Source organism: Camelus bactrianus, chromosome 34 (genome assembly GCF_048773025.1).
Source record: "Camelus bactrianus isolate YW-2024 breed Bactrian camel chromosome 34, ASM4877302v1, whole genome shotgun sequence".
NCBI classification, from domain to species: domain Eukaryota; kingdom Metazoa; phylum Chordata; class Mammalia; order Artiodactyla; family Camelidae; genus Camelus; species Camelus bactrianus.
In genome coordinates this window covers 5,617,382-5,642,221 of record NC_133572.1, presented here as the reverse complement: position 1 = coordinate 5,642,221, position 24,840 = coordinate 5,617,382, and the positions used below count along the sequence as shown (strand labels likewise).

General features: G+C 41.9%; 1 protein-coding gene across 3 annotated transcripts in view; it reads right to left on the bottom strand.

Annotated features, from left to right (window-relative positions):
* Positions 1-118: 118 nt before the first annotated feature.
* Positions 119-24,840, bottom strand: part of SLC2A3 (solute carrier family 2 member 3) — a 59,681-nt gene continuing 34,959 nt past the window's right edge. The window contains exons 1-10 of one of the 3 annotated variants that reach the window (XM_010946366.3): positions 12,181-12,404; positions 10,292-10,384; positions 9,691-9,851; positions 7,980-8,220; positions 7,535-7,697; positions 7,052-7,239; positions 4,300-4,404; positions 3,826-3,927; positions 3,176-3,379; positions 119-2,630 (exon numbers count right to left, since the gene is read on the bottom strand). In XM_010946366.3, the coding sequence (XP_010944668.1) occupies positions 2,418-2,630; positions 3,176-3,379; positions 3,826-3,927; positions 4,300-4,404; positions 7,052-7,239; positions 7,535-7,697; positions 7,980-8,220; positions 9,691-9,851; positions 10,292-10,384; positions 12,181-12,195 (1,485 nt within the window). In that variant the 5' untranslated portion in view covers positions 12,196-12,404 and the 3' untranslated portion in view covers positions 119-2,417. Of the gene's footprint in view, positions 2,631-3,175; positions 3,380-3,825; positions 3,928-4,299; positions 4,405-7,051; positions 7,240-7,534; positions 7,698-7,979; positions 8,221-9,690; positions 9,852-10,291; positions 10,385-12,180; positions 12,405-24,840 lie in introns of those variants that run through there. The other 2 variants (XM_074357820.1, XM_045510194.2) reach the window with 2 other exon arrangements.

Sequence of the window (24,840 nt, the reverse complement as noted above, 5' to 3'; positions counted from 1 at the left end):
AGACTCTCGTGTAAGAAACTTACTCAAGGTTACAACAGGTACTGAGTGGCCAGTTGATTTGAAGCTGATTTTGTTGTTACAGGAAGGACAAAACAAAACCAAAAAACCAAGCCTGTGATGCTATATATACATTCAGAATTTTTATTTCAAAACAAAGAACCATGGTAACAATAATAGAAAATCCATTTGGAAATTATTCACAATCTGGTCACTGAGAAATGGGAAAATTTCCACACTGCAGTACTGCCAACCCACTGTTTTTGAGGAGCCAGAAGCAGACGTACAGTTAGAAGAAAGTCACCTTCTGGCAAAGCCCCATCCTTGGCTCTCGAGCTTATAAACAGAGGCTCAATGACCAGAGGAAATGGTGAGAACTGAGAACCAAAATACGTCATAGGCAAGGGTTTGGCTAAAGGGCCTGAAATCTGTAAGCACCAAAGAGGGACTGGGAGATCAGGCAACATATGAAAACGGGGAGAGGGGTCCAACAGCCATCTCTAAAAATACTGGGAGACTGGATGATTGCGGAGGTGTCTGTGACCATGGCAGGTGTGAACCCCTCCATCTCATCCAAGTCTCTGAACCGCCTGAGTTCAAAGTCTTCAGTTTGTTTCTTATCCCCTTAAAGAATGCCTCCCTCCCAGTGCCCGCAGGAGGCCACACGGCCTGATCCCACATCCTTTCCTGCTTCCACTGTCTGACTATGCAGCCCTCCACCCTCAGTCTCAGAATGGAGGGGGCTCCCCCTCCTAACACAGGCAGCCAGATGAGACTGAGCTTCGCTGAAGGCCCGAAGGCAACCACAGATGCAGACTGCACCCAGCAGGGGCAGCGCTATTTACATACAGAGGAATGAGTCGTCTTAACACACTCTATCCAAAAGGACGCCTTAGGAACACAGAGGAAACAAGTCACCCACAAACGCCTTCCACCCAGAACAAAGCGACGGCGCACATTCACACTCTCAAGTGTGGGCCACGCTGCACATCTACTCACAGCGACTCCAATGTGGTCTGTGGGAAAGGTTCAAGCCCCTTAAGGACGCTTGCCATAATACTATGGTAACATGGTGACCAGGGTAACTTGACATGGTAACAGACGGAAACAAGCATGAGATAACCCTAATGTAACAACATACTGCAACTAGATAATAATTGTTCAGGAAAATCCTCTCCCAAAGCTGAGGTTACAAGTTCCAAGTTAGCTATGAACATCTCTGAATTCTTTTAAAGCTATGGCTTAAAGTAAAATAATAATAATAATAATAATAGTAATAATAATAATAATAAAAATCTAAAATCTTCTAAAGAACAAACTGAAGAAATAATGAACCTCTACCAAGAACCAGTATTTTAGGTTGCTCACTTGGGAGGCTCTCCCACCAGACAGGTGGTACAAGTACTTAAAAAAAAAAAACTGAGTTCACTACAGGAGAAAGAAGTTGGTCCAGTGAGGGGACAGAGGGTTTCTAGAAATAACCACCCCTTCTCTGGACTCCATCCAAAATTAGAACCCAACAACCACCATTAACTACAATGCTCATCTTAGTAATGAGCCTAGATTTCAAGTACTGCTACATACAATCTTAAACAAAGAAAGAAGTTCCGAAGGAAACCGATAGCTTCTTTATACAGGCACCGTGACTTTTCTGAGAAATTAAACTAGAGAATTTTCGTCTGAAGAACAGAAATGTTTAAGAGGCAACGTGCAAACCTCACACACCACATCATAGCCCCTCTAATAACGCATCACATTTCTCCCTAAATTCGTCCCTTATTGCACCGTAACCTCTTCGGTATTGAATCTTCCACCCGAGAACCTCTCTTTAAGCACCTCCCTCTAACCTCGATTTCCTTATGCTTTCATTATTTGGTAAAATTACTTTACACTTAAAAAAATAAATATTTATGCAATAAAACCAGAAGATAAAATAAATAAAACTCAAGTTAATTTGCTCTGCAGAGCTGTATGGAAGTGAGGAAGGTGCTCTCAGGTGACCCCTCTCTGCCCTCCACACTCGTGTGTCTTTGCTTCCTGGTAGGTCTGAGGTTAGAGGAACCGCGCCCTCCCGCTCACTCCCCTAAAGGCCCCCGGGAGCAACATGAGACCCTAAGGGAGCAAGAGCTGGCAAAGCTGTCAGATGCCAAGGGGTCAAGCCCTCCTGAAATGAAGGTAGGTTCACTTGGTCTCTCCTCAGCAGGGGAGAGTGTCCAAGAAATGAGATTCTAAAAAGCCACTGAAAATAAGGACTAACCCCGGCCTGGGGATCCTCTGAGGTCCCCTCGAGTGTGTGGGATGAGAAAGGAATCAAGTAGCAGCAATCAGAAACAGTCCTGGGTTACAATCTGATGAGGTCTCTCCCCTTGCAGGGAGAGGTTGCTTCTCCTGGCGGGAGGGAGGCGGGAGGGAGGCCCCGCTTAGACGTTGGTGTCCTTGGTGGGCTGGATGCTGTTCATCTCCATGACTGGGCCCTTCTCAGCGCGGTGACCCTCCTGCGCCTGCCCTTCAAAGGCGCGTGTAATTTCCTCGAAAGTCCTGCCACGGGTCTCAGGGACTTTGAAGAAGGTGAAGACCCAGAAGATAACGAGGAAGGCGGTGAAGACAATAAAAACGTAGGCTCCTAAGTAGAACTAGTGAAAGGACACAGAAAAAGGAGAGTTGATGTCAAGATCTGGTCACCAAAACTCCAGCCTCCCTCACATACACATTAGGCCTCCGGCCAGAATCCTCCTATCATGAGTGGAAACAGGTTTCTCCAGGCGCTCGGATCTAATTTCATCGGTAACTACTGTACTTCTCTATAATTTGTGTCATTCCTTTCCCTAGTCATTAAAGTTAGCTGCTTCCAAACGCCTACTGACTATTTTAGGACTTCTATTATTTTTAAGATCTGGGTTTCCGAAAGACTCATGGAAACAGAAATGCGTTCCAGACATCCATGCTAGGTCCTTTATTATACAGCAGCTCCTGGTCATTTTACAACAAGACCTACCCCATCATCAACATCCCACACTCAGTGAGCCTTTAAGATCATAAAGCCGTTACTGCTAGTCCAAATGATGGATTTTAAATATCGACTTGGAATCCTCTGAGGCTTATCGTGACTGTTCTGTTTCTAGGCAGAGCTATGTGTTGGCTGGTTTGAGATAGGTGAGGTGAGTTTTAATTTACTTACTGCAGCCGAGGGGAAGAGCAATCCAACCAAGAAGTTGGAGGTCCAGTTGGAACAACCAGCCACTGCCATTGCAGCTGGGCGGGGTCCCTGGCCAAAGAGTTCAGCCACAATAAACCAGGGAATGGGGCCTGGGCCAATTTCAAAGAAGGCCACGAAGACCAAGATGGCCCCAATACAGATAAAGCTCATCCAATTATAATTATCCTATAAGAAAGGAAGAAAGCAAAGTTAGTATTCATAGAACGACCCAGGCAGGAGCCAGCTTCCCAGAGAGGAGTACTGACTAATAATGAAAAGGTCCTTCTGTCCCGTGGTATAAAGGAGTTACTGGCCCTAGGAGCCTCGGGTCTTTGAATCCTAGCAGTGTGACCACACATGCCCCTCTGCACCGAGGCATTTCATCATCTGGGAAATGGGACTAATTACCTCAAGGTTTCTTTAAGAATTAAATGAGATAATGTATTTTTCAAGCCATACGTTATATAGACATAAGGATTAAGGCAGTTCAGTGACCTCTGTCTGATAACCCACTCTTCTCAAAACCCTGGGCCTGGCGCTTCTCCCAAATGCCGTCTGTACGATCTCCAACCTCAACTACCCACCCCTCTCCCCTTTCCCCACCCCCTCTTTCCCCCACAAAGAGCACTCACCTTTAACAGCAAGGAAATCGTCATGAGGACAGAACAGAAAGCCATTCCTCCAAGGCCTGTCAGATGTAGAGTCCTCCTCCCCGCCCTTTCCACCAGGAACAGCTACAAGAATAAGAATAATAATAATAAACATGGAACATCTGCTTTCCCTTTTATGAAGACGCCGCAGGAGCTACCCGAATCCGCCGCACACAGCAGGACAGCTGCGGTAGTCACACGTCGTCTTCTCCAGCTCCAAGTTAGAAGTGTCCCATGGACTCCCTTCCCATACCCACCTCCTGCCCACCTACTGCCTATTCGCTTGAAGCGAGTGAAGACCGCTTCGCCCCTCATCTCCCCCGAAAGGAATTCGACAGCAACAAAAAGGGTTAACTAAATAACGATAGGGAGGTGGAAGGACCCACAACCCATCTTTGAACATATGGAGCAAAAATTCTCCTCCCCCCTCAGAAATGATCCAAACACATGACTTACAGAAACCACAGTGAAGATCGTATTAACCACGCCAGCACCAATAGTGGCATAGACCGGCTCCTGGACACCTGCATCTTTGAAGATTCCCGTTGAGTAATAGAACACCTAGTAGGGAACAAAAGATGCAACTATGAAATTCAACTGTGCACAGCAGTTACACCGAACCTGCAAAAAATCAACTCAGAAAAGTACCAGAAGTGAAGGAGTCCTTCCCAGAGTTTTGTTGTTGTTGTTGTTCAATCACAGTATCTTCTGCAAATTAATTATCTTCTGTATCTTAGGTCTATTATTCTCTTCTTAATTTCCCTCAATTCTAGCTGCTTATTTCCATTTTTTCTTCTAACTATGTTTATTCTTACTGCTCCATTTAGCCTCTTCCTTATGACTACCTTATTAACTTTTTAAAGCCATAAGTCCTTTTACATTTTTCTTTCTTTCTTTTTTTTACATTTTTCAATTACACCTTTTCAATGGACTACTTCTCTAACCCCCTGACCCCAACAATGATACTCATTGATGTCTCCATTTGACAGTGAAGACACTGAGGGGTAACCTCAGCCTGCTCGTGTAATTAGAAGCAGAACTTGGGCTGGAATTCCTAGCACTAGGTCTTTGCAAGTGTTTTAGGAGATAACACCAGCTATTATTTTAATTTAATATACACTATCACATAAGCTGCTATTTAAAGTATATTATTTTTATTATTTGCTCAACACTGTGCTACAGCGTGGGGCTGCTCCAACCCCCAGAGCTAAGGAGATGTCAGACCGTGGACTCAGACCAAGAATACAAGGGCACAGGGTCTAGATCACTCAGTCCCTCAGGTCTGGTTTAAGAGTTTCCGATTTGACCCGGAGTATTTGCCCTCATACCAGTAGTCATTAGGCTTCACTGAACATATGCTTCCGCATTGGGAAATCCCTACAACCTAAGATAGAAACTACGTAATTTTTCCAAAATAAGATCAAGGTTGTGCTTTTTGAACCTGAGATACTGACTAGTCCTCTAGGAGAGAAGCAGGGGTGAGCTAAGTAAAGCTGTTAGAAAACATTCCAAGAGTATTTAATGATTATAAAGCTTGTCAGGAAAGACATCTGAAGAGTTAAAACTAGGAATGAATAGTTATGCCAGTCCTCTTTCTTATTATATAACGGTGTGCACGTCAAAACCTGACACGTTCCTACAGATCCCAAGCAGACTCCTTACAGTGAAACCGCTCCGCTGCCTGGCACCATCGAGCTGGGTTACGCTAACCCGCACACCAGCTGCCTTAACAGCTGTTTACTTTGCAATGTAAACAGGGTAAACACTATCCAGCCTCTTATCCCTCTGCCTTTAAGGGAAATTAAAAACAGAAAAAAGTGATTTTCACACACGGTTTGACATCTGCCTTACAGAATGCTCATCTATCATTGGTAATCTTCCCAGAGTGGTCTGTCTTTTTCTGATCTTATTTTGCAGGCCTCGGACTGCGGGGGAGGCCAGCAGGCACCTGCGGGGCAGAACTGAAGAGGGCAGTTGTCACTCTCAGGACATGCACCTGCGCTGGAGGCCTCACTAGTCCTAGCCTTGCTGCTCGGGGAAGTCTCGAGAGTATTTTTGATTACAGTGGTTTTTCAAAGGAGGAAATCTGAGATTGAGATCCATCAAAAGCAGCTTTTTCACACTATCCTTTCTCCCAGGTTGTGCTATAACCGCCTCTAAGCCCTCAGGAGAAGCACAGCCATTTCAAACACAGTATCCTCGTGGCAAGTTAGGCAGAAAAGGCCAAGAAGCAACTTACTCTGAGTATCATGTTTTGCAAAATGCTTTGTCACACAACGATTTGACCACACTGATCACGTTTTGATGGGAAACCTCAGGGCATGAATCAGAGGTGGGACAAGAATATTTGGATTCCTCCTACCCAAATGTTCTATTTTCAGGTGGATAGAAGGTACAGGAATACCCTCTCTGACCACAACCAAGACTCAAAAGGAGTAAGCTGATTTTTGCGTGAATACAATGGCCACCTGCCAAATGCTAGCTTCCGTTTTGCCCCACACTCTAAACTGTCATAGTCACTAGTCTACGTTGCACAAAATATATAAGGTAAAGCCAGCTCGGCCTGAAGTTGCCAGCGCGCTCACAGACCTCGTAACTGCTCCCCAGGGCTTTACACTGATTTTTAGACAGTAAAGTTCTGGAAAAAGAACCGAGGTGAATTAATTCTCAGATCCACTTTGGTTGTATGGCCTGTGTTATCATTGATGACATCATATAAGCTAGATCAGAGTTAAAGAGAACTGGAAATTTTAAAATTGAGTGGTCAGTCAACAGTGGTGGGGTTGAATGCCCAGCAAGTTAAGAACCACAAAGAAAAATGATTTAATAAAGGATTATTTGACCACCAAAAAATAAAATAAAAAAGAGTGGTCAAAAAAAAGAATAAAAATTAGATACATTGCAGTACTGTAAATATTGAAAAAATATCCGGAAGAGGACAAATGTTAACTGAGTTCCAAGACTAAGGGTGACAAATTTTTCACCTCTTTTCATCTTTTCACATGGAAAACATGTACTATAGATATCATTTTAAGACATGAAAAACTAAACCAAATCAAAACCTGGATAGTCAACATTTTCTGAGTGGCTGCTATGTGGTAAGCATTGGGAGAGACCCTGTACATGTGAGAAGGTGACCAGTAACCAAGGCTGTTCACCCCTGGTCAGGCGTTTTAAGTCGCGGATCTGAGGACAGGTGGACACTCACGGCGTTGATCCCGGAGAGCTGCTGGGAGAGCTGCAGCATGACGGAGATGATGATGGGCTGGCGGTAGCTGGGCGCTCTGAAGAGCTCCAGCACAGTGACTTGCTTTTCTTGTGCCATCCGAACACTCTCGTCTTTCATCTCCTGGATGTCCTGAGCCACATCCTGGGTGCCCCACAATCGCTGGAGGACTGGTGGAAGGAACCAAGAGGAAAGGTTCAAGATAAGCTGCTGTCCCCAGAGCCTTCCCCCTTAAGACAGCTGGCAGGAAGCCAGGCGAGATGAGAGCTGAGCCCCGGAAGCGGCCGATCAGTCAGCATCTGGGACTTAACTTGCCTTCTCACCTTATTCTTTAGGGGCTGAAAGTTTCTGAGTCAATTAACAACAAGTTTATACTGTATAGCACAGGGAACTATATTCAGTATCTTATCTTAAAACAAACTGCAAGCCTAAAATTCCTATAGTGAAGGTGTGAAGGGGACTCACTCTCCTTAGCATTCTCCTCTTCTTTTCTGTTAATGAGCAAGAATCTCGGACTTTCGGGGCAAAATGGCAGCGCAGCACATTGCAGGACAGCTGGAATAATGGTGAAGCCCAAGAGCAGTGGCCAGAGCTCTTCAGTCCCCATGATGACTTTCAGACCAAAGATCTAGAAGCCAAAGAAAATACTTTAAATTCCATACTGTATAGGCCACAAGTGGATTTTAAAAAATGAAAGTGTTTAGAAAATCATCTACTCTTTTAATCACAGGAAAAGACTTTGTTTCTTCTACTTTCTCTTTCTCTCTGCCCTGCTTTCTTAACCATCTATGAGCTATAGTAATATTAGTATCTGAAACATATAAAGTCGAATTATGCGCCATATTCTGGATTGCTTTATCTATGTAAATTCATTTAATGAGCCATGAAACTAACAGAAGTTCTGGAGTACCTGGGCCACCAGAATCCCGATAACGATGCCCAGCTGGTTGAGAGTGCCGAAGGCCCCCCGCAGGGCGGTAGGAGATATCTCCCCAATGTACATGGGGACAAATCCTGTGCAGAGTCCACAGAAGATGCCAATAATCAGTCGGCCCAGGATCAGCATTTCAACCGACTCCGCTATTTTGCAGAAGCCCATCAGGCAGCCACCAGCAATGGCCAACAGGTTGACGATTAGCATTGAATTGCGCCTGAAAGATTAAACAAAGGCAAGTGAAGTTAGCATAAGAGACCCGATCTCTCCCCTTCTTTCCTTATCATTCTACCCTTCTGCAAGCTGGTACGTCTTTTGGTCTAACTTTTCCACTTTCTCTTATCAGAACATTTCTGGCTGAGATAACCAGGACCAATGGATCTTATACCTCTGTACGTATAAGGCTCACCCAGAGAACATGTTTAAGATTCTCCTCGCTAAGTCCTAGCTGTAGCCTAGAATTTTAGCAAGCACTTTAAGGCCAGTTATTCTCAAAGTGGTCCACAAACAGCATCAGCTAGAAATTTGCTAGAAATTAAAACTGTCCCACCTCATCCCAGATTTGCTAAGTCATTAGGCCTAAGTCTGGGGTGGAGCCCAGCAATCCATGTTTTAAGAAGGCCTCCAAGTGATTGGATGCAAACTGAAGTTTGGAACACTGCCTGAGGCAATTCTGATAGAGTCAGTCCAGAGAAACACTCAAGAGAAATTTTTGGACTAGGACTGATTTTTTTATGCTTCTTACTGCATTTTGTTATAATGTAGTTGCTTAGAAACTTAGAAACTCCTGCAGATGTTGGAGGATCAGCATCATGGTACTTGACTCTGACTCTGACTCTGACTCGGGTGGCCCAGTGGAATTACCTGAGGAAATCTGAAAAATACTGATTCATGGACCCTATCCCCAGAGAGGCTGATGTAATTGGCTTGGGGTGTAGTCCAGCACTGGGACTTTTAAAAGCTCCCCCAGGAGATCCTAAATGTGCAGTGGGGGTGGAGAACCACTGTTAAGAGAATAAGTCTCCTCCTCATTGTCACCTTTACTTTCCTCTGCATCCTCTTCCCCCCTCCTCATTAGGTTCTTTTGCTAATAAAATAACAATAGGAAGAAAACTATGTTAGTTATGGGAGGTCCATGTTAACCGTTTTGTGACTATATCTGCCCGCAGACCAAGGATTATAAAATACTTCTTCCCAATCCTGCAATATTAAATTATGAAAACACTTGCATAAAATCCCCCAAATCTTAATTTAATATTTTTTGGGGGGAAGGTAATTAGACTTATTTATTTATTTATTTAATGGAAGTACTGGGGATTGAACCCAGGACCTTGCGCATGCTAAGCATGCGCTCTACCTCCCTCCACCAAATTTTAACTAAAGCAAATGTCTGACCTTGTAAATAAAGTATGTTTCTAGGAAACTCCAGTGGACTTTACCAGAGAATAACTCTGAATTAGCTTAAGCTGGACTATAGTCTCCAGTCACTCCCAGGCCCATCTCCTGATGGGCAGGAGAGCTCCAAGCAAGAGCAGTCATATCCAGTGCCAGCTGGACCAGTTTTTCCTTGATCAGAATTTGAGGTGTTCTCATGCAAATGCATCATCATCCCCTTGTTCTAAGTCTCAATACCGGTCCTCAGTGCAACCAGTGTAGCCCCCTTCCTTGCCCAGTTTGTGGTCAATACCTGCCAAATCGGTTGACAAAGAGTCCAACAGAAAAGGAGCCAATCATACCACCGACGGAGAAGATGGCCACAGACAAGGACCACAGAGACGTGAGTAACTCCTTAGAGGGAAGCTTGTCTAACCTATCTTCCAAAGTATAATTGAGAAAGTCCTTTATGATCTGCAAATTAAAACGGTTGGTGGGAGGACAGGGATAAATACATGGCAATGGAAGACAGATACCACATAGGAGTTAATGTTACCAGCTCTGAAAAGAACAAGTTTTCATTTGTCCTGAAAATTCCCGTAGGTAGTAGTACTGAAGTGCTGATGTTCGGTGACTACCCCAGCTCTCCCCCGCGACCTAAGGGATAACCCCTCAGGGATAATAAAGGAAGTGTGTCCCCATGGGGTGAGAGGAAGAATGAGTACAGTCCAGGGTACAGAGAGCATCTGAGCCTTTTGCTTGATCAGTGATTCAATTAGCCACCCACCCTTGCCAGTTATTCCCCCTCTAAGTCTTGGCCAGGCCAGCTACCAAGTTTGTCTAAAATTGTTAATTCTGAAAACACTGCCAAAGGAATACTTCCCCTATTCCAACTCTAATTGCCTGGTACTCACCACCTCAGGAGCATTGATTACTCCGGTGTTGTAACCAAACTGGAAAGAGCCGATTGTAGCAACAGTGATGGCAAAGATCAGAGGTGCGGTGACCTGGGGGGAGGGGAGAAAGAAGAAACAGTCCTTAAAACCCTTGAGTGATGATTGTCTCTTATTAAGAAGATTATATATTACGAGAACTTGGCCTGTGAGTGGTATGAAAACAACAAAACTTAATGAGATGTAGGTAATGAATACAGGACACAAAAGGATTATATACAGGTTACACTAAAATGCTTGTCTCGAGATAAACAGGTGAGCATGGAGGGTAAATTTGGAAAAAGTGGCAAGAAGATGTGGGCAGGCAGAAGCTAAGAGGACCTGGGTTAGTCGGTCTGGAAACATTCAAAAAACTGCCCCAGGTAAAAGCAAACACAGAACTGACCACTGGCCTCAGGAATAGAAAAGATTGTGAGGGCAAAGTAAAAAGCCTAGTGTTCCGGGGGAGGGTGTAGCTCAGTGGTAGAGCGCATGCTTAGCATGCATGAAGTCCTGCGTTCAATTCCCAGTACGTCTATTAAAAAATAAATAAACCTAATTACCTCCCCCGGGGGGGGGGCAGTGAACAAAGCCTAGGGTTTCTAAGAACAGATTCTTTTGGAAACAGCTGGATCCAGTGCAGGCTCACCTGTACCCCAGATCCCACGGAAGGCCAGAATGGTGGTGGTGTTTCTTCATCACTGGGCTGCTTTTAACTCTCTGGATCGCGTAATCTACAGTTTCTACCCACTGTATCCTTGGCCCCATTTGAAATTGTTCCCGTGTACTTAATACTGTAGTGCTATCCCCCACCCACCCAGCAGGGGGCGAACACAATCTCTCACTCCCAATCCAGCACTTAGGAGACATTTGGTGGGGGGCGGGGGGGCGGGGAGGTGCAGAAGTCAACCCAGTTATCACTCACCTTGCAGGGAATAATTCTCATCATCTTAATTTCCACTTCAAGGTAGCTCAATTTTTATGCCTGAGGCCCAACCCTTCCTCATCCTCAACTCCCCTCTCAGGTCAGACAATGGCAGGCGAGAAGTTTCAGTTGCCCAAATTTTGACCTTGCCTCCCAAGCAACTAGGCTTAAGGACCCTTGAGGTCTCCACCAGGACACAGCTTTGTTTAATCCTCTCCTTTGAGTAAAAACCTCTTCTTTTCACTCATCATTTGCCATCCTTGTGGGCCTTCTCATTTTTTCTTCCCTTCTCTTATCTTCCTTTATTTTCAGGTAAGTTTACCTTAGGGATAATGCCTTCCTCCCTACAAATACTGTATCCTTAGACACAAAAATACATTCATACATCATGCACGCACAATTACAACCAATAAGAAGGATGGCTGGAACTCTCCCTCCTTAGAATCCAGACTCCCATAGGTCATGGAACAGATGGCGGGACACCTACCCAGGACCCCAGACAAATCCCAGGTCCTTTCAAGGTCTAACACTTGCAGAGAAATCCTGACGCCAGCTCTCAGACCCACAGTCATCATCAACCCAAAAGCAGCCCCCAACCCCCATCTATCTATCTCATCCCTACATATTCAGTAGCATGTAGTTATGTAAAAAAAACCCAAACCAAACCAAAAAAAAAAAAAAAAAAAAACCACGAAAAACAAACACAACTTCTCCAGGTGATTTCCCTGCAACAGAAGGTGAATGGAACTGGGATAAATCCTTGACAGGATATGACATTCAGGGAGAACTGGTGAAATTGTGGCACCGCAGCCTGGAGAGGAAATGGAAAGGCTCTAAGATGGCTAAGTGACTCCGCACGAAAAAGAACGCGGCAGTCACCACTAAGGTTTGCCTTTCTCAGCGTATCCCAAACAAGCAAAGATAACCAGCAGTTTGACGTTCTTACCTTCGCTGTCCCCATGGCCCTAATTCAATTCTTTTCGAATCCTCAGTAAGATCTGGGAGTCGGATTCCAGAGACACCTCTCCCAGCCAACAAATCCTTCACCACGTCCTTCCCGGCAGCAAGTTCTCCTCGAGATGCTCGCAGGACCGCTCTAACAGCTCATCCTCACAAGCCGGCAATGAGTGGGCACTTATTTAAAAGCTCTGCAAAGGGCGGAGCCTGGGCGACAAGCCCCCTGCCCCACCCCACGCCCGCCCCCAAGTAATCTCCGGACCTCCCGGAATTTTGTGACCTCAAACTCTCCCCCCACCCTAGGCAACAACCCTCCGCCCATCTTTCTAAAACCACATCCTCCACCCTCCCTCCACTCCGTTTTTTTAAGCTCGTCCTCCTTCCCTCTTCTGAGAGCCTCTTAGTTTCACAGACAAAGTGCTACCAGAAAAGCCTGGAGGGAGGGCAGATACACTTTATTTTTGGCTCTCGCAACTGTTCGGAATTGAATCAATCTGTAAAAAGACGAGAATAAATGCTATCTATATTAGGCAAAGTCGACTGGGTGCTACTGTGAGTTAAGGCTGTCTGCCGGAGTGTAAACAGAATAATTCATAATCCTATGCATTTATCAGGGGCTCTTTGACTGTAGGCTGTGCCTATGATGTTGAAGCGGTGGGGAAGGATAGTTTGAGAGAAGGAAAGCAAAAGAGGGAATCATTGGACCAGTTTGGGGCTCTGCTTGTCCTCTGATAGCGCAATTATTGCTAGGAGGAAGAAAACCTGAATATTTAGGAGCCAGAACAACTCCCCGAGGCTGCAGGAAAGAGACAATCACCTGCCTGTGGGACACAATCCAAACTCCGTATTATGGCCTTCCCCACACCGACCACCCCTCCTGAATTCTGCCCATTCTGCAGTTTGCCTCCAGTCTCAGGTTTACAGCATCCAGGGTAGGACAGTTATCAAATTCCGCAAAACAGGTGTCTGCGAAGCATATACTCCCTATCAGGCACCCTTTGAAAAGTTGGGGATCCATCTATCAGGGTATAGGACAAAAAAGTCCTGGCCCGCAAGGAATTCGTGGTGCTTTCCATCCTCCACTTCAAAAATAAAAAAGGGACGAGGCCAAATGAGTTTTACACAACTGGAGAGGATTATCAATATCCGATGACTACTTCTGGGCTGTGCATTTCTTGAAAGGAAAGTGTGAGATAAATATCTGATAACTAAGCCATGCAAGAAAACTGAGCAAGATGAGTGGGAAAAACGGATAAGAAAAATGTGAACGGAGGGCGATGAAGGATACTGAAAGGGGAGAGCAGTGGCTCCAGTGTGAGAGTAAAGGAAGGAAGACAATTCCGTTGGAGTTTAAAGAGTTGGGTGAGAGCTAAGAGTACCGCCTTGCTGGAGGGGAAATATCGGTGGCCAGGTTCCTAACGCCTATTGATCCGTAGCCTAGCAACGCCTCGGGCAGGACCAGCGAGGCGGGTAGGGTGCAAGGAGCACGGCAAAGAGAGAGAATTTTGCTCGAGGGTTAACTGGACAAGTGTATCTTTCTTCGAGGTTTTGATTGAGGGCCTAGAATTCAAACAGATACTACTGGACTTGGAACAAACCACGTTATATTGTCTCTGTTCTTTAAAAGAGGATTTTTAAAAATTGAAGTATAGTTAACTCACATTATATTACTTTTAGGTGTACAACATAGTGATTCAGTTTTTTTATACATTACAAATATACACCGCTAAATGGGGATATTTTCTGAACCTCATGGTTAGCTGAGAGAACTGGGGATGAGTGAAACGTGACTTCCGTGAGGCCACCCCTCTCCTCCCCCACTTCATCCCGGTTTTCCAGGAAATACCCAGCCTAGGGGCCCCTTTAGTTACCACAGCAACGGGATTTAGCAGCCAAGGGACAAAGAATATCCTGTATGGCAGCGCTGTCCAACAGAAACTCAATTTGCGCCATTTATGGAATATTAAATTTTCTAAGTAGCTTCATCAAAACTTTTAAAAGAAAAAATTTTTAAGAAACAAGAGAAATTAATTTGAATAATTATTTGACCTGATATATGCAAAAGAATATCAGCTGAGCATATACATCAATATAAAAATATTAAGATAGTTTACTTTTTTTCTACTAAGTCTTCAAAATTCAGTGTATGTCTTACATTTACCGCACATCTCCATTTTAGGCCCTAAGTTTTCCACAGCTGCAGAAATATTTCGTTCTAATCAAGACAACAAAGTTGTGTTTAATAGGAAACTATTTTAAACTGCTTCCATTTTAATAAAAATTAAACTGTATTCAATATCTTGTAATAACCTAGAATGGGAAAGAATTTGAAAAAAAAAACAGATATATGTATAACTGAATCATTTTGCTGTGCACCTGAAACATAAATGAACTATACTTCAATGAATTTTTTAAAGTTAAAAACGTAATTAAAATTAGCAATTCAGTTCCCCAGCCGCACTCACCAGTCACAAGAGGCTCAAGGCTGGACCTTGAAGCGTTAGAGGAAGACAAACCCTCTCCCGTTTCTTTCTTCATTCGTTTTTAGCTCTGACTTTTTGTCTCACAGTGTCATTCTTGGCTCGAAATCACTTTGTCTTTTCTTTCTCCCTCTCTCTAGCCTTAGAATAATTATTCTTTAATGTTTTGCAAGATCAAATGGCACCAGTGAAAGTAAAAAGCAGGTTTTTCCAACCCCCTGCATTTACTCAGAGCAGGCCCCCATGTAATTCCAGTACACAAGTTATTTTTCCAATGTCTATTGAAAGAATCAATGAAATAATTGTAAAAACCTAGGATTATGCTTGTCCTAAAATAAGCTGTGTAAAAGCAGTATGGTGAAGCCATACCGAGGGTGGAGTTTTAAATGTTTGAAATCTGTAGGTATTTTCTTGATGGCAGAAAAGCAGGGAGGGTGAAAGGGAGAGGGATCTGAAACACGCCTTTTCTCTGGGTAAACTCAGTCTGAGAAAATTGCCTTTAAGAAAGCTAAGCAGGCTGGAAGGAAGAGAGAACCTTCTACTTTTAGCAGGATATATTTTTAAAAGGTAACAGCTGGAATTCAACTGAATCTCAGGGACCTAGAAGTGGGCCGAATGTATTGAGACAAATCCTCCTTGAGCAAGTGGGACCTAATAAGATCCTGCTTCTCAGAAACCAGGTCAGTGACCTGACATGTCCCCAAGGTAGCAAGGACCTCGGAGTTAGGCAATCCTAGCTCTGGGCAACAGGTAACAGTTGCTCAATAGGACAGTTTGCTGGTATGTTGGGGGCACTGGCTGGTGGGCTGGGGTCTCGGCTGCATCTTGGACGTAGCCCCACCGGATTCAAAGCTCCACTCAGTCAGGAGCCGCAGCTCTGCCCATTAGTCTAGTGGGAGCACGCCAGGGGAGGCCAGCAAAGTGAGTGTCCTAAAGCAGGTCTCCTGTGTCATTTGATTCCTGTGAGATGTTCTTCCATCTTCACTGAAAACGAGAGGAAACGTGGTGGGTAAATTCCAAAATGGAATTTCAACATGAAATCCTCACCTGATAATATAATGTAAGGTCTGCTTGGAAGAAAGGGAATGAATGGAATCATGATCTGAAATCTCTTAGATCCAAATGCAGGTTTCTGCCGACCCACTGTGACTCTCAGTCGCAGCACTGAGCTGCTCTGTGGGACGATGTTTGGTAATGTGATAGCCACATAGGAAAACAAATAGACCCCAAATCCTAAAAGCAGGTAACAAAGGGCTGTAAACATTTTTACCTTGTCAAGGTAAAGACAGGGAAAACCGCCTCTTTCACAGAACAATGCAAATGGCATTTCAAGGCACACAAAAAAAGCTAGTGACGGCTCTAAAGATTGCCAAAGTTAACTCTACTCTTTGCTCGTATTTTTTTTTTTAAATAAAACTAGTTTATTCTCTTATAGTTCTCAAGAGCAATGATTCTCATTCACTGCTTTCTAGGAGGACTAAGCCGTCTTTTAGGTATTTTTTAACTTAAATATAATTTATATTTTAAATATCATGGTTGAATGGATCATTTCTACACTAAACACAATGTCTAGACTGATTTTTTCTTGCTCGTATTTGTAACATTTCTCATAAGGAACAACTTTGCACAGAATGTTATTTGAATCTTCTTTTATTAGTTAGGTGTAGGTGGAGTTCATCTTGAATCTGAAAACAGTGTGAAAAATAAACTCTCGGGGTGAAGAAAGAAAAAATTTGAGAAATGTCGATTTTCCTGTCTGAACTAGGTTTCAGCTATTCATCACTCCAATTGATCCTGAAGGACTGAATCCCAGCTCCCAGATCCTTATCACTTTCTAAGGCGTCTTCCCTCCTCTCATTTCCTTCCAAAATTAATCCTATCACACACCACTGCTAAAAGAATTACCCCAAATTAAAATTTTAATCATGTCATCTCCTAATCAAATGACTTCAATGGTTATTGAATAAAATCTAGATCAGTGCTGTCCAGCAGAAATATGTGAGCCACATATGAAATTAAAAATTTTCCAGTAGCCATTTAAAAAAAAAGAAATGAGTTGTCATGTTTAATATTTTATTTAATCTAATATACTCCAAATATTCTCATTTCAACACATAACTAATATGAAAAATTATTGAGATATTTTACTCTCTTTTTCTGGGACTAGATCTTCAAAATCCAATCTGTATTTTACACTCACAGCTTATCTTAATTGGGACACTAAGTTTTCAACAATCAGAGTGAAATGTGTTCCTATTAATAAAGCTGTGTTTAACAAAAAACATTTTACATTGCTTCAATTTTTTTAAAATTAAGTATAGTCGATTTACAACATTTTATTAGTTTCAGGTGTACAGCATGGTAATTCAATATTTTAATAGGTCACACTCCATTTAAAGTTATTGTAAAACACTGCCTATTATTCCTTGTGCTGTATAATATATCTCTGTAGCTTATTTATTTTATATGTAGGAGTTTGTGCCTCTTAATCGCCTACCCTTATTTTGCCCCTCCCCCCTTCTCTGTCCCCACTGGTAACCAAACGCTAGTTTGATCTCTGTATCTGTGAATCTGTTTCCGTTTTTTTATATTCATTTATTTTTTAGATTCCATACGTAAGTGGTAACATACAGTATTTGTCTTTCTCTGTCTACACTGCTTCGCTTAGTGCTGGACATGTAAATAAAAAACTGAATGAACACATGAACAAATTGAAACTTAATCAGCACCTGAGTTCCTACTAAGGCAGTTGCTTGAGGGATGCGTTAGAGTCACCCAAACAGGATGAGGCTGGCAGTGGAAGTAAACTTAGTGAGCACATTGGCCGATAATCAATGATGTGGGCTTCCTTCCCTCTGCGTGCCTGCAGAGCTATCACTGAGTTATCTAGGAGAGCACTTCTGCAAGACTAAAACCACAAACTCAGCGTGCTGATAACTGACACACTGAAATCCTTCCACGTGGTACGATGAAATCCCTCCACATGGGACAAAAATCTGGGGAATCTGGTCATTGTATAATATAAGTGTTCTCATCAATACTTTGGGTACAAACTTTTAGTTTTTAAGTGCTTAGCACATAAAAAGCTTTGATGTTTGTTGTATTGATTACAGAGCATAGATAGAAACAATCTGCATCTTTAGCCATCTTTGTCACTCATAGGCATTAAAACATTATCTTTAATTGTAACAGTAGATGTCTTAATGTTGACCAAAATTCTTTCTGAATTTCATCTAAAGGAATTTAAAATTTTGCCTAATATATATAATAGATATATATATAAAACTAGTCTCTAATACGAGGATCTGCTGTGAGCTCTGACTGGCAAGGAGAGCAGCAGTGGTGTGTTGGAGCCAGCCCTCCACACTGCTCCCTGACTGTTCAGGGAGGTCATGTTGGTAGCTGTAAATCTATCACAGTGGGGGTAAACTGGCAAATGCCACAAATCAGAGTTTTTTTAGTTAGTTAGTTTGTTTGTTTGTTGAAGCACTGACTTAACAGTGACCCCACGGAGAGTAAGTAATGCTTCTTAGAGAAGTAGCTGATTCCATATCTGGGGCTAAGCCACAGAAGATGAGCCTGGGACATCTTACTCGTCAGGAAGCAAAGATGTTTTCAAAGATCAATGTGGTCATGTCAAAAGGACAGAGGAGCCAATTTAAAAGGGACTCTCACAGGCCAAAGTTAAGATAGTTTGGGCCTCAAAAAGAGAATATTGTCTGAGTTTAACTTATTGTAAATCTGAAGAATCCATAATGATACCAAAAGGGGGGAGTTATATCAAGTATTCTAAAAAGAAAGTGAAAAGAAGAGAATGTATTTCTGCTAAATCTCATTATTCAATCAAGTTTACTCATTTATTTTATTCATGAATAATATGGAAACAAGGGACTCTAATTGTACCAATTAGAAGGCATTTTCTGACCCAAGGGGACTATTGGTAGAATGATTTTCTGAGTATGACCTCAAGTCAGAGGCAGATGTAATGCCCTTAATTTAAGTGGATGTAACTGTAAGTATACCTAACAAGTGCACATTCCTGGGAATATGAAAGAATAAAAAATCCTATCCAGGCCAAGGGTCATCAAAGTTATATTTCTTAGTATCTCAACAAGTTCAAGACCTTGAAGTTATGGCTACTGTGAAATAAAAAGACTTGTGACTGTCAGAATTGAGGTTTTGTCAGTCCATGTGGGCTGCTCCAAATCTCTTGGCTCTAGGTTGAAAGGCAGATGGGAATGCTACAAGAGCAGGGCTACTGCACTGTCCAGATTCCAAGACAAGTTGCACAGGGCCAAAATGTTGGACAGGCTCATTGGTTTTGGTGTTTGAATCAGGAGACCAGCCTGGACTTGTGACAAGCCCATATTTCCACCAACAAATGCCAGGGGGTCTGCTGGGCACCTCCTCTAGCTTTTTGACTGTATCTTCTGTAGCATATGAAAGAAAGTCATCTATGTTTACAAGTCATAAAACAAACTAGGATCGGGAACAGCCAAAAAAAAAAAAAAAAAAAAAAAAAGAATTGAGGTTTTAAGGTTACTAATTTTTAGAAAGACTTCAGATTCTTTCCATCTATAATATATAATTTATTTAATACACACTTATTAAACACTATGTTAAACTGAGCTACTAAGGAAAACAATGACCATACCAATTAACATGCATTATGGACTAATGACTCTGACGAGACAGAAAGAACCCATCTTATTAAATGAGAAAATAGCTTGCCTAGGGCTGCACGCATAGCTGGTTAATGACGTTGACCAGACTTCAACCTAGGCAGCTGGCTGCAAAGTCCTTGCTCTTAGAAACTACACGTACCCCCTCGCGTGACGGTCAGTCTGGTTCCTACTGTTCTCCCACATACACCTTAACATGTCTACTGTACCTGACTACTTACCGATTTTGAACCATTTGTGCTTGTTTGCTAGGGCTGGATAGGATAATAAGAAATACATTTGGTCTTTGTCTACGTTCCGGGCTTAAAATCTCCTAAAACCATTGGAATTTCCTGAGTGGTAGGAAAGTCTGTTATTCATAAGGAGCTCTTTTGGGGCACACCTAAATTATGCTAATGAGGTGCATTAGGGTGGGGTGCTAAGCACGCACTTTGGGACGTGCTTAGCTATATCCTCCCTCTGTTCTTACTCTTTAATACTACAAGCTATACTCTTAATCTAAATAGGTATCTTGAAATGCATGCTTTTGGTCAATATTTTATCTTTTAGAACATTTCTTTTTATGCATTTCAGTCTGGTGCCAATTTTAAAGAGGGCATAATAACCCATCATATCTGTGGGGGATATGTCCCAGACATCTAGTGGATGCCTGAAACCGTGATTAGTACCAAACCCTACATAGACTATGCTTTTTCCTGTACGTGCACATGTTTATACAGCGTGGCTACAGTGGACAAGGGCATGGTTCACTCCCTGGGTGAGGCAGAGCAGGACGACACAAGATTTCATCATGCTACTCATACTCAGAAAGGCATGCAATTTTAAACTTATGAATTATTTCTGGAATTTCCATTTTATATCTTCAGACTGCAGTTGTGGGTAACTGAAACCTCAGAGAGCAAAACACTGAATAAGGGGAGATTACTATACTTTCTAAGTGTACTTAGCATAAACGAGTCTATTCCTATACCGTATTATTGCATATATTACTTAAAATATTCTGAATATCTGATCCATTTTAAGTGATGAATAAATGCTTGTTGAGAAAACCGAATAAATGAATGGTGATCAGAGAGTAATTTCTCAGGATTTGAATAGAATTTAATGTAGTTTTAATTGTATTTATAGTCTGAATGTCTCTAAAAAGGATATGTTAATAATTTTTATTTCTTAAAAATACTCATTTGATGAAAATAGGTGATTAAAGTTTAATATTACCCAATCTTAAGATGACCAATTCCCTCCTAATTCATTCTAAAAGTTCAGCATTAACCTAATACCAAAATAAAGACAGCAAAAGAAAAGACAGCTACAAACCAATAGCTCTCATGAGCACAGATGCTAAAATCCTTAACAAAATATTAGCAAAATTTAATATAACAATGAATAAAAAGAATTATACACTGTGACCAACTGGGATTTATCCCAGGTATGCAAGGCTGATTCAGTATTTGAAAATCAGTTAATGTAATCCACCACATGAGAAGGCTAAAAAAGAAAAATCACATGATCATATCAATATATACAGAAAAAGTCCAGAAACTAACATAACATTGTAAATCAACTATATGTCAATAAAAAAAACTGTTTTAAATAAAAGAAAAAAAGCATTTGAAAAAATCTAAAATAAACAAACAAAAAACAATTAAAAAAAAAAACCCTAAGATAACAACATACTTAAATAATTGAGAAACTCAAAGCTTTCCCACTAAGATCAGGAACAAGGTAAGGTTGTCCCCTCTCACCACTCCTTTTCAATATTGTTCTAGAACTACTAGCTCATGTAATAAGATGAGAAAAGAAAATAAAAGGTATATAAATTGAGGAGGATAAATAAAACTGGCTTTGATTGAACATAATATGATTGTTTATGCTTTGAATGAGTCCCATAAAAACATTCCTGTAACTAATAAACTACTATCGCAAAGTTGCAAGATACAAAACTAAATCATGTTCCTATATACCAGCAATAAAAAAGTGGAATTTGAAATTAAAAAAGCAACACCATTTATATTAGCATCCCAAAAAAGGAAATATCAGGAACTATATTTAATGGCTTGTAGTAACCTGTAATGAAAAAGACACTAAAAAGATCACTGGTTGCCAGTGGTTGAGAGTGGGTGATGAGAGGAGTAATGGATAGTTGGAGCACAGAAGTTTCAAAGGCAGTGAAAATATTCTATATGACAATGTAATGGATACATGTCATTGCACATTTGTCCAAATCCCCAGAATGTACAAGACCAAAAATGAACCCTAATGTAAAACACAGACTTTGGGTGATTGTGATGTGGTAGTGTAGGTTCATCAGCTGTGACAAGTGTACCTCTCTGGTGGGAGATGTTTATAATGGGAGTGGTGATGCATTTTGGGGGACAGAAGGTATATGGAAAATCTCTGTACTTTCTTTTTATTTATTTTATTTTTTTATTTTAATGGAGGTACTGAGGATTGAACCCAAGATCTCATGCATGCTAAGGAAACGCTCTTCCACTAAGCTACACCCTTCCCCCAAAGTCTTCATTCCTTTTTGTAAACCACAATGCCAACTAAAAATTTGTAATCTGTCTCTTGTCAATTTCACAACACAGTTCACCTTTTAAGCCCTACCTAATCAGTCAGCTAGGGTTGCTCCTTGTCAATTCTGTAATAAAATCCAATTCTTAATTTCTCTTGAAAAATTAATCAGTTCATAAGAGTGGCCTATGAAGAGAACAATGAATTTTGCTGTTTAATACCATACCCTAAACTTCTTTGAATATATGTCCTTATTTAATATTTTCTCCTCAGAAACTTCATTTCATGCTTTTAAGTCTGTTACCAATGCCAAGCAACTTTTTTCTCGAGCAAGTACGTTTTAATACTTGGCAGAGTGTAAACTGATTCTGCCATACCATAGCATCATGTATCCTACACTTACTGCTAACAGTCAATAACAATATGTCCAAATACATTCTAAGCAATCTCTGCAAGAATAAACAGATCACCAAGGTTGACAAAGGCAGATATGAAGAAAAAAGAAGAACCAGGCTACTAAGAGGGGAAGTGAGTTTCTATGTCACAATTCAAACTAAAAGAAACTACCTTATACTATAGCTGCCCACAGTTCAGCCCCAAACTCTCCCCAAAAGACACCTCACCAAAGATTTTAAATGGAAAATTCCAGAAACAAATAATTCATAAGTTTAAAATTGCATGCCGGTTCGGAGGAGCATGATGAAATCTTGTGTCATCCTGCTCCGTCCCAGCCAGGGAACGAAGTGCCAAACAAATTCTGAAGAATAAGCAGCAGAGAAAAACCTCAGACTCTCTCCAGTGTTTTCATAACTGGGCTTCTTCCAGGATTAGAGAAAAAAATCAACACCTTCCTCGAGAGCAACTCAGTGCTTCCCTGCCATGATCACCACTGAAGCAGAAGCTTCCTTCTCCGGCACCTCCCCTTCCTGAGCTGCCCTGGGCGGGGCACGGTTAGCTTCCTAACCCGCAGCAGAGGCTTGGCACTGTGAAGCTATCTATTTCCCCTTATTGGCAACACTAGGTGAGGCGAGAGAATAATTACAGCGTAGTGTAGTTGACTAAACAGAGGGTTTGAAGTCAAAAGAGTGAAATCCGAGTCCCAGCTCTGGAACATGAACTAGACTTTGCACATCTGAACCAGTCACTTCTCTGCTTCAGTTTCAGTATTTAACTGGAGGTCATAATACACAGCTCAAAGAATTATTCAGAGAAATAAGACAATACAAGTGGGAAAACAAAACCTGATAAACTCTAAAGCCCTAGCAAATATTCATTTATATATTTTTCATTACATATTTTTCATCGACTGTTTATTGAGTACCTACTGTATGCTAGCTACAGTTCCAGGCGCAAGCAATACAAATGCCACTAAGACAAAGTCCCTACCTTCACGGAGCTTAAATTTTAATGCAGGAGGCATATGTGAAGGTTAACTCTATTTCTCAACCTGGCCGGGCCACCGTACCTAGATATTTGGTCAAACGTTATTCTGGATGTTTCTGTGGGGGTATTTTTGGATGAGATCTACACTCAAGTGATAGATTTTGAGTAAAGCAGATTGCCCTCTATAATGCGGGTGGGTCTAAGTTGAAGGCCTGAAAAGAACAAAGACCTGACACCTCCCTCCGCCCCGTCCACCCCCACTGCCCACCCAGGCTAGAAGGATTCTACCAGCAGACTGCCTTTGGACTTCAAGTGCGACATCAGCGCTTCCCGGGGCCCTGGCTTGATGGCTTTTGCCCTTGAACTTGCGGCACTGGTTTTTCCTTGGTCTCCGGCCTGCCAACCCACCCTGCACATTTTGGTCTTGCTGGCTTCTATAATCGCATGAGCAAATCCCTTAGAGCAAATCTTTCTCTATATGCAAGTATCTTCTGCTTTTTGAAAGTTTGCTTTATGCCACTGCACTTTCTTGAAAGACCTACATTAGTACCTGTTTTTCTTAACCAAAAGAATTCTGAAGAGGATTTTTGTTTTTAGGAAAAAAGGTGAAAAGTGACAACAGCATCACGCATTTGTTTTGCAGCGAGCCGCCAGAGGCAGCGCAGCCCGAACATCAAGAGCGGCACCACCAAGCTTATTCCCAGGATCTTTACTCGGCATTTCAGCATCTCACTGCCGTAGCTTTGAACTATGTCCTGAGCCTCTGTGCCTCACCATTTTTTTTTAATTGAAGTATAGTTGGCTTACAGTGTTGTGTTAATTGCTGGTGTACAGCATAGTGATTCAGTTATATATCTATATATATATATTCCTTTTCAGATTCTTTTCCATTATAGGCTATTACAAGGTATCGAATATAGTTCCCTGTGCTCTGCAGTGGGACCTTGTTTATCTATTTTATATGTAGTAGTGTGTATCTGCAAATCCTGAACTCCCAGTTTATCCTTCCTTGCCCCCTTACCCCCTGCTAAGCATAAGTTTGTTTTCTATGTCTGTGGGTCTGCTTCTGTTTTGTAAATAAATTCATGTGTCATTTTTTTAGACTCCACATATAAGGGCTATCATATGGTATTTATCTTTCTCTTTCTGGCTCACTCCCCTTAGTTTGACGATCTCCAGGTCCATCCCTGTTGCTGCCTGAGCTTTATCTTGATTTATTTTGTGCACGTGTTAGCAAGATGTGTCTTAAGGTAACTGCTTCTTTGTTTTATGCCATTTCAGCTTATGAAACGTTTCACAGGAACGCTCTATAATGGGGAAATGGGGAAAACCTGTATTTACACATACTGTTGGTTCTGTTGCTCTGCAGAACCCTAATACAGATTTTGGTACCATGAAGTGGGGGTCCTGCTGTAACAAACTCCTAAAGATGTGAGTGGAGGCTGGACGAGTTTTGAGATACACACTAGAAAACCTTGAAGAAATTGTCAGTAGAGGCATGAATGTTACAGGTGATTCTTCTGGTTAAGTCTCAGATAGAAATAAGGAACATATTGGAAATTGGAAGAAAGTTGATCCTTGTTTGAA